At 41.8% G+C, this 17,060-nt stretch overlaps 1 protein-coding gene across 1 annotated transcript; it reads right to left on the bottom strand.

Annotated features, from left to right (window-relative positions):
* Positions 1 to 881: 881 nt before the first annotated feature.
* lpcat2 (lysophosphatidylcholine acyltransferase 2) lies at positions 882 to 16,497 on the bottom strand. The gene is made up of 14 exons (XM_006779795.3): positions 16,256 to 16,497; positions 15,732 to 15,874; positions 13,800 to 14,017; positions 13,170 to 13,282; positions 12,936 to 12,996; positions 12,472 to 12,530; positions 11,961 to 11,995; positions 11,683 to 11,737; positions 11,389 to 11,471; positions 10,870 to 10,995; positions 10,587 to 10,740; positions 9,818 to 9,916; positions 2,790 to 2,931; positions 882 to 2,450 (listed from the first exon to the last, which is right to left on the bottom strand). Exons 1-14 carry the CDS (start codon positions 16,364 to 16,366, stop codon positions 2,272 to 2,274), a joined length of 1,578 nt encoding a protein of 525 aa, XP_006779858.1. The 5' UTR covers positions 16,367 to 16,497; the 3' UTR covers positions 882 to 2,271.
* Between the last annotated feature and the right edge of the window lie 563 nt (positions 16,498 to 17,060).

Below are 17,060 nucleotides of genomic sequence, written 5' to 3'. Positions count from 1 at the left end.
GATTTTGCCCGAGAAGGCAGCTCGGTTAAATTGAGGCCCAAAGTTGAGTCACATTAATTTAGGAGTGAGGCCTGTCGGGTTTGACCTTTCCTTCCAGCTTGGCACGGTGAGTCCCCAATCCGTATGAGGCCTGTGTCCAGCTCGCATCCACAGAGGCTGATCACTCATTCAGGTCCTGAGGAGACCAAATCAGATTACCAACACATCTCTCCCACAATCTACTGCGACAGGATTGCCCTGCAGGCATGGCTGAAATGGATACAGCAATATACAAGAACCATCCAGAGGAAAGTGTGAGGATGGAGGGAGATGGGGCCAAAGAGAAGAGCAGAAGCTGGGGGTAGGGAGGGAGTCACACTGTTGTAAGCGCGGCAACAATGTGATTTAATTGATTCCATGCCACCTCATCGGTTTTGATTAAAATTAAATGAGCGTCTGTATGTTTGAAAAGGTTAAAACAAATTGAAGGTGGAAATCACAGCTGGTAATCACAGTTTGTGTAACAGCGGGCTTTCAATGAGGCCGCTCTCCATCGCTCATTTCTGCCTTGTCTGTGCATATAAAGCAAGACTGTGCATTTTTGTGTTTCTGTAGATGTGAGAACAAAGTAACCAAAATTGTATTAAGACTAAAGTTGCATTTAGTGGTTGTTCTCTGCTGAGATTAGGTGAGGAGGATCACACAGTTGTGCTAAAACGTAAGGTAAACGTAAACAGTTTCACCAATCAGTTGACAGATCAATATGTACCAAATGATAAGTGATTATAATCTTTTTTTTTTTTGGAAATTAAAAATTCCAGAAATTCTTAAATGATAAAAGTGGACACATTCTTTCAAGACATGCAAGGATTTTATTTTATTTGCATAAATATTTCTCTGATTCAAATAATTTAAACATTTAAATCCATAGCAAGTGTAATCAGAAAAAACCCTGAACCATACTATAGATATCCATAGCTTAAAAAAATCATCCATGTTGGCCAGTAATGAGGTAAATCTTACAAACATGCACAACAACATTTATCCAGTTTTATCAGTACATGCCTGCCTTTAATTCCTCCCCTAGTTTAAACCTCATTGTCTAGCGCCAACATCAAAGTAAGGTACAGTCAAAATAGACACAAGGTATTTTAACTCACATAGGCAAGTGGGTGAAGAAAAAAGGCACACACACCAGAACTGTAATGGGTAACTACTGACACCTTGTGGTGATTTGGGAAAAACAGCAGTTCAGCTGTAGCCTGTTTACTGCACTTATGCCTTAATAGAAACAAAGTCTATGAAAGTCATTACAAGTTTCCTCTGTGATGAATAAAAAAAATGGCAAAGAGGATTGTGTTCTTGTTTTATTTTAAAAATAACATTTTGCAGTGTTAACAAAAAGCAAAACATAATTGCAATACAGCCCACTAAATAAATAACAATGCCTCTAGTTAATCGGGTCTGAAAGCATACCCCACTGGAATATGCTGTTGTGTAGAAGCACCGTTGCCTTTTTGCTCACAAATTGCCCTATTTTCAGTGGTTTGCTTTAGTAAACTTAAAGCTGCACAGACGTGGTGCTGTCTCAGCAACAACAATCTTCAGTAGAAATGCAAATAGATACACATGCAAAGCAAACTTCTGGCTAATTATACAGCTGAGTTACAAGTTCTGTGTCCCTGAGCACCGAGGGTGGGAAAAGTGTAATGCACAGCATCTATGCTCACTGTAGACAAAATTTTAAAACAGAACATATCTGGGTTGCTTACAGTACTCTAATTATACTGTAATAAAGAAGCACAAGGACTCTTTGCTTACATTTAAAATTTGTGTTGATTTGGCAAGATTTCCCACTCGGTTAAAGAAAAATTACAAAGACAAAGGATAAGGTGCACAAGGCTGTGCTCATCTCCGTCGGTAAAAACCCAGCAAAAACCACAGTGATGACTGAAGAATAGGTGTAAACCTTATTTAAAACAATGACCAGTTTTCAGACATATTGTCCTGCTATGACGCACCCCATCTGTGTTTCGTGTCATAGCAAAGCATACACAAAAATACACAGACAGACAGAAAAAATGACAGAAAAAATTTGGGGGTAAGTTGCTTTTTATCTATAAGGCACTAAAATCGAAAATGAAAGCTTTCTAAAACTATAAAAATGCAAGCGCTTCACCATATATGACCATTGCTGCTGCAGTGACTTGAATATGCTGACAAGACTGCAACAGCCTTGTATTTATTTCTCTTTTCAGTGAAGTCAAATAAAAGTCACAGTTATGGTCTGTCTCAGTCATCTTTTTTGTCAGATGTGCTCTCCTCTGGTTCTTCCCCTGAACTGGGCTGACCAGCAAGTTCCAGATCACCCGGGTTTGCTTCTTGGATAGCTTGATATCTCTGAAGTTCCAGATAGGTGGTGAAGAGCTTGGCATACTCAGGATGGGTTGCAGCAAATTCTTGAAATTCATCTAAAGAATCAGAACAGAGAAAAATTACAGGGTGCTGTTCACGCAATAATAATGAACTATTTTTTGAACAATTTAGTCAGTCTGACCCAGGGCAGCTGTGGCTACAACTGTAGCTTGCCTCCACCAGTGTGTGAACGTGAGAGTGAATGAATAGTGGAATCGTAAAGCGCTTTGAGGGTCTCAAAAAGTGCTATATAAATGCAATCCATTATTATTGTTATTATTATTTTATTTATTTAACATTTTCTTGACAAAATATCACCAGGAATCAAATAAGAGGCCTCAAGACATAACGGGAGTTTTGCATTAGGCTTTTCTCTTCAATTAGAATCTACTTACTGAAGGTAATGAAACCAGAGCCATCGGCATCAATCGCTTCAAAAAGTTTGGTCAAGTCTACATCTGACACACCCAAAGCAGAGAACAGCAGAGCGGTAAACTCGTCATGGGTGACTTTCTCATCGTCATCTGTGTCAAAAAGCTGCATGAAAGATAATAAAAGGTGAGAAATGAGTAACGACTTTCAAGAAAAAGGTTTCAAAATGATCTCGGACGTTACACGAAGCAGGAGAAAGTACGTTTTGATTAGTAAGTTCAAATTGCATCTGACTTTATGGCCAGCAAAATGTTCACAGCAGACACACATTGTTAGCCTGACATTATGCAACCTTCTGTGAATTGTATGCTGCCTTCGTTCTTGCTATACTAAAGCTGCTGCTGCTGTGCACAGACAGTAAGGGCTGGTGTTAGAAAGCCCACTGTTTACACGTTATTTGCTTGGTTGAAGTGTTGTGGTTTGTCGATAGATAGTGTTTGCGCTGTGGAATTTGATATGTCCTACGTCATTGAACTCACCACGTCTATGCTGACGCTCCTTGAATGCACCACTCTGTGCCGTGTGCTGCTAGTCTGCCTTTGTAGCTGCTGATAGCCAGCATTTTTCCTTGTGTCTTCTCACCAGTATCTCGTGGGTTTTGGTTTATTGCTGTGTGTGAATGCCAGAAGGTGGGTTCTGTTTACATGATGTTGTGTATGTCAGCTGCTATTGTGTGCATTTGTTCCCTCGTGGCTATGCTAATGTTATCCTATGCTAATACGCTAATATGCTAATACGCTAATACGCTAATATGCTATGTAAGCTACTAAGCTAGTTAATGCTAACTATAAATCTTGTGTAGTTATTGAAGTTGTTATAGATGTGAGTGTTGAATACAGTTCCTTGTGCTATCTGTGTGCTAGAATAATGTCTAGACATGTTGAATGTTTTATGTGTGCTGTACTGATAGTTGCTTTATGTATCATTACTACAGACCACAGCTGAATAAATCTCCCAAACTTGGAAGCTGCCTCCGTGTTCTTTAACCGGAACACACCCACCATACCTTGCCGCTCTAAACCAAATCAGCTAAACTCCCGGAGACAACATTCTCTCCATTTTATGGTCCTTCGAGCCGGATTAGAGTACTGATTAAGGTATGGAACAGACAGATGTCCAGGCTGACTCAGCACCCCCACGTGTTTCACAGAGAGAGCGACGGCCACCTGCTTACCTGACCAATTATGAGGTTTCAACACTCCCTCTTGAGGGACAAACCCAAACCACGCAACCGGCTACTGCTTCCCAGTGTTCACATAGTGGTAAAACACGCTCATCCCAGAAGAGCTCCAGCTCCAGGTCCACAAGGGCATCACGCTCGTCGATAGGCAGATTCCCTTCCCACGCATTATCAGACCTGGAAACAGCCCAGCTCGAAGAGCGAGTAAAGCAGATGGAACTTGAGGAATTCCAACAGCACCTAGAAGAGGATCAACAAGTCGAATATGAATGTCAACGACTTCAAGCTCAAGCCAGAGAGGCCCAGCAGCTACAAGAAGAAGCCATTAGAACCCAAGAATCGTTGAGCAGACAGCTGGAGAGGCGACGACAGCTAAAGAAGAGGGTAAACGAGTTGGAGATAGCCAAGATGGTTACTTCTCTCCTTAAAGAGAAAGCACAAGAACCCAGTGGTTCCAGAGTCTCACCATGCCCATTGGAGAATAGTAATTCGAGCTCCCATGCAGCTCTACCTTCAGTCGGGCCCGAGGGTCAGCCTCCTGTACCGCTAGTCGCTCCACCCTCAACACTTACCGTGACTCAGCCTCCAGCGCCCGTGGTAACTCCACCTCCAGTAACCATGGCCTCGCATCCACTGCATTCTCAATGCATGCCCCAAGTGCTGCACCCAACTGTTCCAGCTGGACCTCGGTCTACTACCCTTGCACCTGATACCTATTACCAGGCATCTACTCCATTCTCAGTTCAGCCATCGCAGTACGCTCGTGCAGCCTGCACCAACCCTGCCAAAGCAGAGTCATCTTGCACTCCCACCCAGACTAAGTCCGAGCTACATCAACTACCGACAGCTAATGCGTACCCTTTCCTCGCCACAGGTTATGGCATTCCCAAACCTATGATTCCCTTCTTTGAGAGTGGCCGTGAAAGTGACTTTGCCTTATTGAAAATGGCCCTTGACAACCTGTTGAACAGTCATCCACACCTGAATGAGCAGTATAAATATCAAGTGCTGCTTGGGCACCTACGGCTACCTAGTGCAATCCAGCTAGCTAAGGCATACATGCACGACCCAACGCCGTACACCATGGCCATGCACGCCCTGCAGGATAAGTATGGGCAACCCCGCCAGCTCGTCCAAAGTGAATTGGGCACAATTCTGAATGCTCCAGCTATCAAATTCGGCGACGCAGAAGCCTTTGATGCATTTGCCTTGTCTATCCAATCTCTAGTAGGAATGCTTAGGACACTGGAGGGCCAGAACGGCTTTGAGCTAAGATGTGGGTCTCATGTCGACCGACTACTGAGTAAGATGCCACCCAGTTATCGCGATGGGTTTGTAGAGCATTGCCTGAACCAAGGCATTCTTCGGACATGTACTGACCAAACCTATACCCTGCCTGATCTGAGTTCCTGGCTGCAGATGAAATCCCAAGTGAAGCGCATCGCAGGTAGAGCTGCTTCACTCTATAGTCCTGAAGCTTATAAGCCGACAAAGAAAGACCAGCGTCTTCCCCATACACCAAAGGAGAAATCTACAGCCTTCTTCCTGACTTCCCGGGAAAACCCCAGCGCAGAAGGGAGTTCTTTCCGACCAAAGTCCTCATCCAGACCAAAACCATACTGTCCGCGCTGCGAGAATAAGGAACATTTCCTGAACACTTGTGTAGACTTTAAAAAACTGACCACCGACCAGATGGTGAGGTGGTTAACTGATGAACAGCGGTGCTGGAAATGTGGAAGAACTCACCAGCCAGAGGTTTGCACCCTCAAACGACCTTGTAATACCTGCAGAGAGCAACACCTGACTGTACTGCATGATGCTGTCCAGCAGATCCAGAAGAGAGTGCTCATGATGACTGCTCCGACTACAACAGTGTACTTGGATAGGCCAAACCGTTCCCCCAAGGTGATGCTGAAGGTTGTAAAGGTCTTGCTGTACAACAGGGACCAAACATTGGAGACTCATGCAATACTTGATGATGGCTCAGAACGAAGCATCATTTTACCAGAAGCTGTTCGACGCTTAAACCTCAGCTCAGAGCCTGAGACGCTTACCCTGCGGACTGTCCACCAAGAGGTAGTGCAGCTTCATGGCGCCTCAGTCTCCTTCCATGTGTCTTCCCCCTACAAACCTGGGGAGAAGTATCATATACAAAGGGCATTCACCGCCGAGGCCCTTGGTCTCTCAGAACATTCCTATCCGGTGAGGATTCTCCAACGCCGCTATGAACACCTGCGTGACTTACCTCTGCCTTTGGTAGACCATGTTCAACCTCTGCTGCTTATCGGCTCTGACATGCCTCATCTCCTGGCACCTACAGAACCAGTTCATCTGGGCCCGACAGGGGGACCCATCGCTGTCCATACGAAGCTTGGTTGGTCGCTCCAAGGTCCCATCAGTATCGACCAGACTCCTGCAACTGAGCAGCAGTGCCTGTTCACAACAACCGTTGTGCCAACCAGTGAGCTTTTCAGGAATGTTGAGCGTCTCTGGCAGATTGATACGCTGCCTTATGTGAGCGAGAAGCAGGTAACCCGATCGAAGCAAGATCAGCAAGCTCTGAACCTACTCCAGACATCCACCATCAGGGTCACTGTTGATGGGACACAGAGGTATGCCACACCACTGCTTCGTCGCGCCAACTCCGCCACACTTCAAGCTCCTATGGAAGCAGTCTTACCAAGTCTGCGCAGTACAGAGAGGAGACTTGTCAAAGACCCACAACGCGCTGAAGTGTATCGTCAGGAGATTCAGAAGCTAGAGAAGTTGGGCTATGTAGCTGTGGTGCCACATGAGATAGCTAGAACCACTGCAGAATCCTGGTTCATACCTCACCACATGGTGCGACACAATAACAAGGACAGGATCGTCTTTAACTGTTCTTTCCAGTACGAAGGGAAGTCCCTCAACTCTATTCTCCTCCCTGGACCTGCCCTAGGTCCATCTTTGCTAGGAGTTCTTCTTCGGTTTCGACAGTATCCAGTTGCTGTGAGTGGCGACATCAAAGGTATGTTCCACCAGATACGCCTGTTGCCAGAAGACAAACCAGTGCTGCGCTTCCTCTGGCGGGACATGAAGAGGAATGAAGAGCCGAAGATCTATGAATGGCAAGTGCTACCATTTGGCACTACATGCAGTCCTTGCTGTGCCATCTATGCATTGCAGCAGCACGTCCGGGACACTTATAGTTCCAATCATGACCTCGTCAATTGTGTAGAGCAGTCATTCTACGTGGATAACTGCCTCCGCAGCACCCACTCCCAAGAGGAAGCTAAGGCCCTAGTCGACAGTCTGCGCCAGCTGCTTCACACCGGGGGCTTTGAGATACGTCAATGGGCCAGCAACATTCCTGCTGTCATTGAGCATCTTCCATCCAATGTCAGATCTGAGAGTAGTGACCTATGGCTCTCTCAATCTAGCACGGACCTGTGGGAGCCAACTCTGGGATTGACATGGGATTGCCTTTGTGACTCCTTCAAATACAGACATCGACTGGGGGAGAGAACTGAACCCACACTGAGAAACGTCTACAAAACACTTGCGTGTCAGTATGATCCGCTAGGTTATATAGTGCCGTTCACCACGCGGGCCAAGATTCTGGTACAGGATCTTTGGAAGGAGCAGCTTGGCTGGGACGACCCGATCCAGCCACCTAGCCTTCGTGACAGATGGCTTGCCTGGGAAAGGGAGATTCCTGATCTTATCCAAATGGAAATCCCCAGATGTTATGCACCAGCGTCTGCTGATTCGTCTGCTTCGAGCAGAGACCTTCACATCTTTTGCGACGCTTCCGAGAGAGCATATGGGTCTGTCGCTTACCTGCGGACAGAAACTGCTCAGAGGGAAGTCTATGTTGCCTTTGTAATGGCTAGATCCAGAGTGGCTCCAAAGAAACAGTTGTCCATGCCACGGTTGGAGCTAAGTGCCGCTCTCACTGGTGCACAACTAGCTGGTCTCCTTCAAGCTGAGCTCACGCTGCCCATTCGAAAGGTTATTCTCTGGTCGGACTCTACTACCGTGCTCCACTGGATCAAGTCAGAATCTTGCAGCTATAAAGTTTTTGTGGGCACGCGGGTGGCAGAGATCCAGAGTCTTACAGATGGGAGCACCTGGAGATATGTGGATAGCGCGAATAACCCTGCTGATGACATTACCCGGGGCAAGACCTTGAAGGAGCTGTCACGACCACACCGGTGGCACCAAGGCCCTGAGTTTTTACGTCGATCCGAGGATCATTGGCCGACCAGCCCACCAGCATATCCAGAGCCAGAGGATGGTGAGCTGAAGAAATCATATTTCTGTGGACAGGTTAGGGTTGACTCCTGCCCTCAACTTCCTGAAATCAGCATGTTCTCCACCTGGAAGGATCTCATGAAGACAACAGTGCGGTCCCTACATGGGGCGGCTGACCCAAACTCAAGTTCGCACAGTGAAGCAGATGATTATATCAAAGGTGAGAAACTTCTCCTGATGGACGCATCCGGACTGCTGCCGTTAAGGTCAAAGATCGAACGTATATTCGACCAGTAGCCCGCTTGGTCTCACTCCCTATGCTTGAAGATGATAAGGATCCACGTACCTGAGTGACCTTTCTACCTTGGATTCGACTGTCTGTGCAGACAGTCGGGGGCGGCTGTGTTAGAAAGCCCACTGTTTACACGTTATTTGCTTGGTTGAAGTGTTGTGGTTTGTCGATAGATAGTGTTTGCGCTGTGGAATTTGATATGTCCTACGTCATTGAACTCACCACGTCTATGCTGACGCTCCTTGAATGCACCACTCTGTGCCGTGTGCTGCTAGTCTGCCTTTGTAGCTGCTGATAGCCAGCATTTTTCCTTGTGTCTTCTCACCAGTATCTCGTGGGTTTTGGTTTATTGCTGTGTGTGAATGCCAGAAGGTGGGTTCTGTTTACATGATGTTGTGTATGTCAGCTGCTATTGTGTGCATTTGTTCCCTCGTGGCTATGCTAATGTTATCCTATGCTAATACGCTAATATGCTAATACGCTAATACGCTAATATGCTATGTAAGCTACTAAGCTAGTTAATGCTAACTATAAATCTTGTGTAGTTATTGAAGTTGTTATAGATGTGAGTGTTGAATACAGTTCCTTGTGCTATCTGTGTGCTAGAATAATGTCTAGACATGTTGAATGTTTTATGTGTGCTGTACTGATAGTTGCTTTATGTATCATTACTACAGACCACAGCTGAATAAATCTCCCAAACTTGGAAGCTGCCTCCGTGTTCTTTAACCGGAACACACCCACCATACCTTGCCGCTCTAAACCAAATCAGCTAAACTCCCGGAGACAACATTCTCTCCATTTTAGCTGGGCTGGTTGGTTTTATCTTAACATTGGTCATTTTTTGCATTTAGCTTATTCCTTTTGCAAAGTGTATATGCTTTTTATATTTTGGGGTATATATTTCATATATAAACATCATATATATTCATATTCATAACAGTTGCACTGTTTATACTCCTCACAATTTGTCACAGATTACAGTTTAAGCATCTCAGATATATCCTTCATATCTACTAGTTTATCATGATAGAGTGATAAAACTACTATCAACAGGAAATGCATGATGCAATAGAAGTAGCATATTAGGTGTACAGAAGGGTATTTATACAGAAATGTACAAATACCCTTGAAGGTCATTTGCCTTGCAAAAACCATAGTAGTGCTACCTTGGGCGAGTCAATAAAGGAGCTGTTGTAATTTTTCTTGCTTCACTCCAAGAGATTTGCATAATATTCAGCCCCTAATATGAACACATCAGTATGAGAAATGTATTTCTGTCTCACCTGGAAAGCCATTTTGAGAACATCCTCAGTGTTTGATGGCCTACACAGGATATTCACACCGATAACATATTCTCTGAAGTCTATAGTGCCATCTCCATTCTAGAGAGAGCGGTCAATTAGAACAGATGAGCTGTTAAATGTAAAGATCATTATGATGGACAGCATTTAATCATTTATGGTGCAAGCGCTTGTTGTCTGCTGTTATTTGGTGTCTGGTAATAGTGATAATACTATTTGATTAAGTCTTTACTACTATAGTGATTTGATAACAAGTTTATGAACTGCATATGACACAAGGTAACATTCAGTTTTTAGTAAACACATGCTCTCTGACTCATGTTGAAAGTGATGAACACAGATAAGAGAACAGAAAGTATGAAACTCAGTAGCTTTCCCTCCCAACGGGTGCAGCACTGTGACACAGAAATGTGTTGGATTTTTACTTCATTTCACATACCCTATTAGAACTTTATAAAAATAAATATAAAAGGTGTTATATTTTTTAAGGGTTTGCAAGCAAAGTTTTTCTAAAGTGCCTAAACTTACATAAATACTACAGCTATCAGTAAAATGAACTTCACTATTTTTACTGATCATTCACATTCAAATGTGTCCATCTAATAAATGTCATTCGCCTGACCAGGCCAAATACTGGCTGTTTTAAAACCTTGTGAAGTGGTGCCACGCCACAGCGATATTTGAAAAGGGTAATGTTCAGTTGATTTCAACATATAATGTTTAACAAATATTTAACATACAAGTTTCTCACCCTGTCAAACAGTCTAAACAGATCCTCGAGGACTGGGCTGACAGGAAGCTTTAAGAAACTGGCAAATTCCTCAATAGTTATGCGTCCCCCTTTACAGGCGCTGGCCATGGTTGCAAAACCGTCAAGTTCCTTCCTTATATTGTCCCACTTCAGACTAGTTGAGCCAAACATAACGGTGACAGGTTATATCATAATCAACATTAACAACAATAAGAACCCTTTGAAGCTGCATTGGTCAGTACTAACTGCAATTTTTGGTAACGCTCATATTACATGTTCTTACTTGAGTTTGCGACTAATTTTAGTGAACTCAACCAAGCCAGCCTCCATCGGAAGTGTGAGTTCACCAGCTGAGATCATTAAGCGGCAATCTTCATATGTGTGGTCTGTCACAGGAACGCCCAAAGCTCTAAAAATAGAAGGTTTGCAGACATTTAATCAACTCACTATAGTAGTCAAAGGAGGCACACAAAGCTTATAGCAAAGCAATAGCCAGATTCACTATGCATGGATATAGACCTAAAGACAGTAAAAAATGCAAATTTAGTTTGACAAATTGCACTCACTCTCCAATACTGACCACTTGTTTATTTTCTTATCAGCTTAGTAGCCTTGCATGTGCATAACACTATATTTATGACTTCTTTAAACATTTATACAGTACTTTTACTTTCTATAGCAAATTGTTCCACTTTGCATTTGAGCAATATGCAATGTGGTTTTGCACAGAACCTCTTTACGAAAAGGCAACATAAATTGCTTTACATAATACATTATACACTTGAGACTAATGAACACTTACTTGGCCATAGTTTCTCGTACTCTGCTGGCAAACAGAGCAGGGCTTTTCTTCTCTTCCTCTGTGGGGATATGAGGTGGGAGGAACTGGGAAGCATGTAAACAGAAGAGAAGTGTATGAGAACAGTCAAACAAAAAGTACACTTAAACCAAAAAGGAAAATAAAAACTCCTGGTAGCCTTAGTTTAAAAGAGTTCTTTTGAGTACATCATATATCCAAAACAACTAAAACTCTTTAAACGACTGCATGAGATAATGTTATTATACAAACACTACGAGAAATCAGAAAATCTCTTACCTCAATTTCTACTGTTGTGTAGAGCTGGCACAGTGTCAAAAGCAGAAGTGTTTTCCTGCATAATCAAAAAAAAAACTGTTATACATTCTCATTCATTAGAACTACAGTGTTGTAAAAATAGGGCAGCCATATAATTGTGCAATAATTATGTTTATTTTCTGGGAAAAAGTGACAGTTTACAAATGCATGCAATTTATAAATATGCATATTTAGACATGCATACTTATAGATCGAGTGATGTATACTGGAAGAGGCAAAACTCTATAAAGCATACTCACGACTTGAATCCTTGCCATGTCCAAGTCACTGTATCCTACAGAGAAAAAACACAAGTATATTATTCATTCATTCCTGAATCGTTAACATTGGTATAAGACAGTTTGCACATAGGACTGTGTCATATTATATTATCCACTACAACACTGGTATACATTTTAAAATCATTTACAAATATATAGGAATGTCATGCTTTTAGATTTCCTAGTGAACACAATGATGAGACAAGCCCACAATCCTCATGAAAATCTGGAGGGAATTGAAGCTTTGAACTGCCGAGCCACAACCAAAAACAGGTAAAAGATTTAGAAAGTAAATCGTTCTCCAATAAAATGAAACTATCATAAAAATTACGACTGTTCATTTGTTTGTGAGCAAATCTACAAATCCAACAGGGAATCCAATATATACACTATTCCTATAGTTTTGCACTACATCACTGAACAGATATTACTGGCTGTGTATGTATATGTATGAAAAATGAAAATCTATTACTGTCACAACCCTACTTACCAGTCTGTTAGGATACCTCAGAAGCACAGGCTGCACAGGAACACCAGGAATGAAGGCACCTAAAAGTGGCGTGGGGAACAAAAGGTATTAAAATAAAAAAACCACACAGCGTGTAGTTAAACATGAAGTGCATAGCTGTAAAACGATATAATTTCACTATGACTTCTCCATTCTCTCACCACATACAGAACCACTTTTATAGGCATCAGTTAACAAAAAGTTAAAACACAAACCACATCCAATATTGATTAAATGGAATAACGTACCAAGAAGCACTCTCTGTTGTGAAATCGATGTATTAAATGGATTTGATTTATGTTAAGAGAAAATACTAAATGTTCTATAATACAGCAGTAGATCTAAGTTTTGTATAGTAAAATGTTATCTTTTTTATTTGCATTTGACATGCTGATAGAAATTAAACTAATGATTACACTACACAAAATGTACACTTTATATCTTACCTTGTTTGAACGTGATAAGACATGAGCGATTTGTACATGTTCCTTCTGGAAATATAAGAACCTGAAAAAAAAAAAGCATCCTTGCTGAATGGTAAAATAATACCCCTCAAAATTGCAAAGATTGCTTTTAAAATAATCTGAGTCAACACTGAATACAGTTTTGCTCCTTTGGAAACAAAGAATAAATTCATATAAAAGTCATTTTTTATTGAGAATGACTGTGCAGTGCCAGACCTGTGGCCACTGGCCTCCTGACTTGGCTCTCTTGTTAATCTCGTTGATTGTGTTCTTCCGGGAGTCTGGGTCTGTTCTAGATACCAACACTGGCTGGAGACTCCGAAGGAACCCTAAAGAGAGAACGAAAGATTAATGGTAATGAACATACAAAAGAATATAGTAATCTTGATCATATCTTTCACTAATCTGGTGCACAGGCTTTGGTTATTTGCATTCGTTTGTAAGTGTTAAATAAGACAGAGTGATATCACTGTTTAACAAATCACAAGTGACAGATATGAAATGAAACGAGTTACGTGTTGTTATTACTTTTAAAAAGATGGATGAAAAGGCTTATATTAATCAATGTCTTAGCTCGTGTTTACTTCATAGAGTGCATTTGTAAATTTTACTTACAATAACAAGGATTTATGTCAACGACAACTCCAAAGTAGTGGACTAATTGATACCCAGTATAGGCAGCAAGTAAGGTGATGACATTCCATTGTATATATATTACAAGCTCTCCCACATTTCATAGAGAGTGGGAAACTGTGCATTCAGATGAAGGCAGATGGAAATGGACTATCACAAACACAGTTTGTCCCTACTTTCCTGTTCGAAACAATCATGCAAAAAGTATCTTACTGCCAAAGATGGGTGTGGCGAGGTTCTCGACACGGGAGACAGTGGAGGGCAGGCCAGCTACAACGCAGACAATCCCATCAAAAAAGGTGGAGTGGGGGGCCACAGCCAGGATGGGCGCGTCATGGCTGCTGGCCTGCTTACCCTTGACCACCACTCGAAAACCCATGCTGAAGAAGTAAGCCCTCCCCAAGGCAGCCATCACTCTTTGACACAAAAATCTGGAGATAAAAAAAATAAATTTAAATTGCTGAATTTTTGTGAATGAAAAAAAATGTGAATGGGAAGTGACTGTCTATTCTACACAACAGTGCAAGAATCTTTGCATGAAAAAATCCTAAATTCTTTACATAAAAAGGGCTGGTATAATATTTTTAATGGGTTTATTTAGACCTTCTTTGTTAATCGGCTCCGTATATTGACTGATGTGTTGTGGTAACAGGATGCGTTTCACAATTTCGTGCTTTTCTTTAACCTTAAAGCGCAAAGTATGTTACTGTTGCCGATTGCTTCCTCAAAAACTGTAGAAAGGAAAGAAGGGGTGTTGCTATGGAGTCAGAGATACAAAATGATGAATGACATTATGAACTTAGTTTCACATACTTAATATGAAACAAATTAAGAGAATACAAACATGAATATTTAAAGATACATTAATCAATCAGCTCTTACAGTAAAAAGTTTTAACATATACTATCAGTCAAGTTATTATGGTTTAGTTTCACTTCCTTCCTTATGCAGTGTGGGCTTATGCCCTGCTTTAAACTATCATGTCACACTTTCTGTGCTTCTGAGCAATTTGTTACAGGCTCCAAAAATAGTATACAGCCTGTAAGCTGAAGGATGGTTCATCATTTTACTAATGCAAACAAACTATCAAGACGTGGTCAGTGGTTAAAAAACCTGTGGTTCGACAAAGCTGGGTGGCGATTTTCACTGGTATCTGCAATACAACATAAATTCATTGACATAAAGCTTTGTAGTAACAGCCTAACTTTTGAAAACTTTTAACCACTCTGAAATTATTAGAGTCTGTCAAAAAAAAAGACCTTGACCTTAGAACTGAAGAAGCTTCTCGGATGAGAGGTGAAACGTCTTCAAGCAACTTAAAGACGTCCAGACGCTTTTCTTTGCAAGCTCCTTTGAATAGACTACAAAACTAATTGTCCTTTTCAGACTATATGTACAGACATACTGTTTAATAAGTCCAGTGGAATGAGTCATTTTCATACAAGATATAAACAGATATATAAAATTATTATAATTATAATGTCTGTTATTACTTTTAGACATTAGAGGTGAACAAAGTGGCTAAAACATAATTTTCAGTTCCCCTTAACCCCCCACCACCGACTAGTTCTTTTCTGAAGGAAACTGAGGTGAGGTATTGCTTGTGAAGAGGATATGATCTAGAAAAGCATGAGTCGACATGAACACAAGTAGCTGCTAATTCATTATAACAGGAACTATTATTTTTTTGGCATTTTGTACTTCTGTAAAGCATATGAGCGAAAACTGACTTTTTATCCTTCTTCTCGCCTCAGAACAATTCATTACTTTTGCAAAACCTAAAGCTCAGTATGTTTATTGTTTGATAGATATGTTCCAAGCGTTTAGTAGTAGTAGTTCAATTCACTTTGATAGATGGTGATAAGATGGCGTGCAAGGTGAATGCAGTTGCTTAGCAAACAAAATGTCTGCAGTAAAAAAGGCAAATGGGTTATTGATGTCCCAGATAAGCCAAACAGTAGGCCAAACTCACTTTTTCTGGGCAACCAAGTTTTAAAAAAAAAAGCAAAAGTAAACAAAAAAATTGCAAGTAAACAAAACTGATGTCAAGAATAAGCTAAATATATTATTATTGTTTTGCTTTAGGTGTGATAAAGTCGTGGCCAACTCTGAGGAAGACTGGATGTTACTGGTATCCATAGTTACCTTCTCCATCCTGTGCTTGGCTCCACAGCTCCTTTCAGAGGTAGCTTGAAGGTGACAATGACAGACACTGGCCATAACACCATCAGAACCAGACTTATAAAGATAGCTCGAAGAGGGACCAAGAAAATTCCCAACAAGACACACTGCAAGCAGAGGAGTACATTTATGCACATTAATTACAGGCCCAAACCTCCCTGGTGTTCAAGTCACTTGCTGCCTGGCTGAAAACTGACCTCCCACCTAGCAGAAATATGCACGAGCCTAGAAATCCACATTGCTGGAAAGCATTCTAGAAAGCTCCCAGTGGCTCAGTCTGTTGTGCTGCATAGGAGGCTTTACAAGCTGATTGTCAAAGCCGTGTTGGAGAAGATTACAGGCCCTGGATACAGCAGCCTGAGTGCACTATGTCACACTATGAAACACTGTTACCAAACGAGCATTCTTTAAAATCCTGCCTTTGTGCAATCTCTTAAAAAAGCAGAAGAAGAAGAAAAAGAAAAAGAAAAAGAAGAAGAAATACTCACTTTAATTATAGCAGCGTTGCTTAGTTTGGTGTCTTGGACAAACGGGTTGATGACCGCAGGCAAAAGCAGAGATTGTTGCCTCGGCAAGGCACTTACTCGCTGCGGTGGCATCGTAGTCCAGTGAGCGAAATGACAGGCGGCTGATGTTCTAGTTTGTAGCCCCGTGATGTTACCATCTCACTTCCTCAACAGAGAACCTGTTCTCATTTGTTGCTGAGCCAAACGGTATCAAGCGCGAGTTACGACGAGTACAAAACTCAAGCACGCGAGAGCAAAACCGGTAGCTTCAAGCTCCACCTCCGCCGTGCGTGCTGTGCAGTGGGGAATTAAGACTGTTAAGTGAACGTTTGTACACTGTCACTACATTTGCAAGGTAATGACTTTAGACAGTACCCTTTCGACAGTATCTAAAATATAGTGGTATCCCATTTAGACGCCTCGAAAGAAATTGGTTCAGATAGGAAAAGATTAAAATTGTCTCGTAGGCTGTGTGCTTTGATAAAATAACACTGGTTAGGACTCCCGGGGGAGTAAACGCTAAAGAAAGTTAGGACGATCGCGGTGTAACGAGCAAATAACTGATTTTATGCAAAGGCTATACATTTATCATAAATGTCCACAAGATGGCACAGTTTCATAACAAATTATAGTCTTTCTAGGGGTTTAGATAAAGTCAGGTTGCTCTATTCAATGAATTTTATATCTGATTATTTTAAAGTTAGCCCGCTTGCTACTTATAGAACCTTAAAATTTAAAGAAGTGCCAGCATTACTATATATCATAAAGATGAACTCTATGACAGAGC

Source organism: Neolamprologus brichardi, chromosome 1 (genome assembly GCF_056152115.1).
Source record: "Neolamprologus brichardi isolate AB-2024 chromosome 1, ASM5615211v1, whole genome shotgun sequence".
NCBI classification, from domain to species: Eukaryota; Metazoa; Chordata; class Actinopteri; order Cichliformes; family Cichlidae; genus Neolamprologus; species Neolamprologus brichardi.
Note: the sequence above shows the minus strand (reverse complement) of the source record. Positions and strands in the feature narration are given on the sequence as shown.

Coding starts and splice junctions, on each gene's coding strand:
- lpcat2 (XM_006779795.3), bottom strand. CDS start 16,366: ATGCCACCGCAGCGAGTAAGTGCCTTGCCGAGGCAACAATCTCTGCTT. Junction 11,996..12,471: donor TGAGGTATCCTAACAGACTG/GTAAGTAGGGTT, acceptor TTTTCTCTGTAG/GATACAGTGACTTGGACATG. Junction 2,932..9,817: donor TTCTCAAAATGGCTTTCCAG/GTGAGACAGAAA, acceptor TCTTTCATGCAG/CTTTTTGACACAGATGACGA.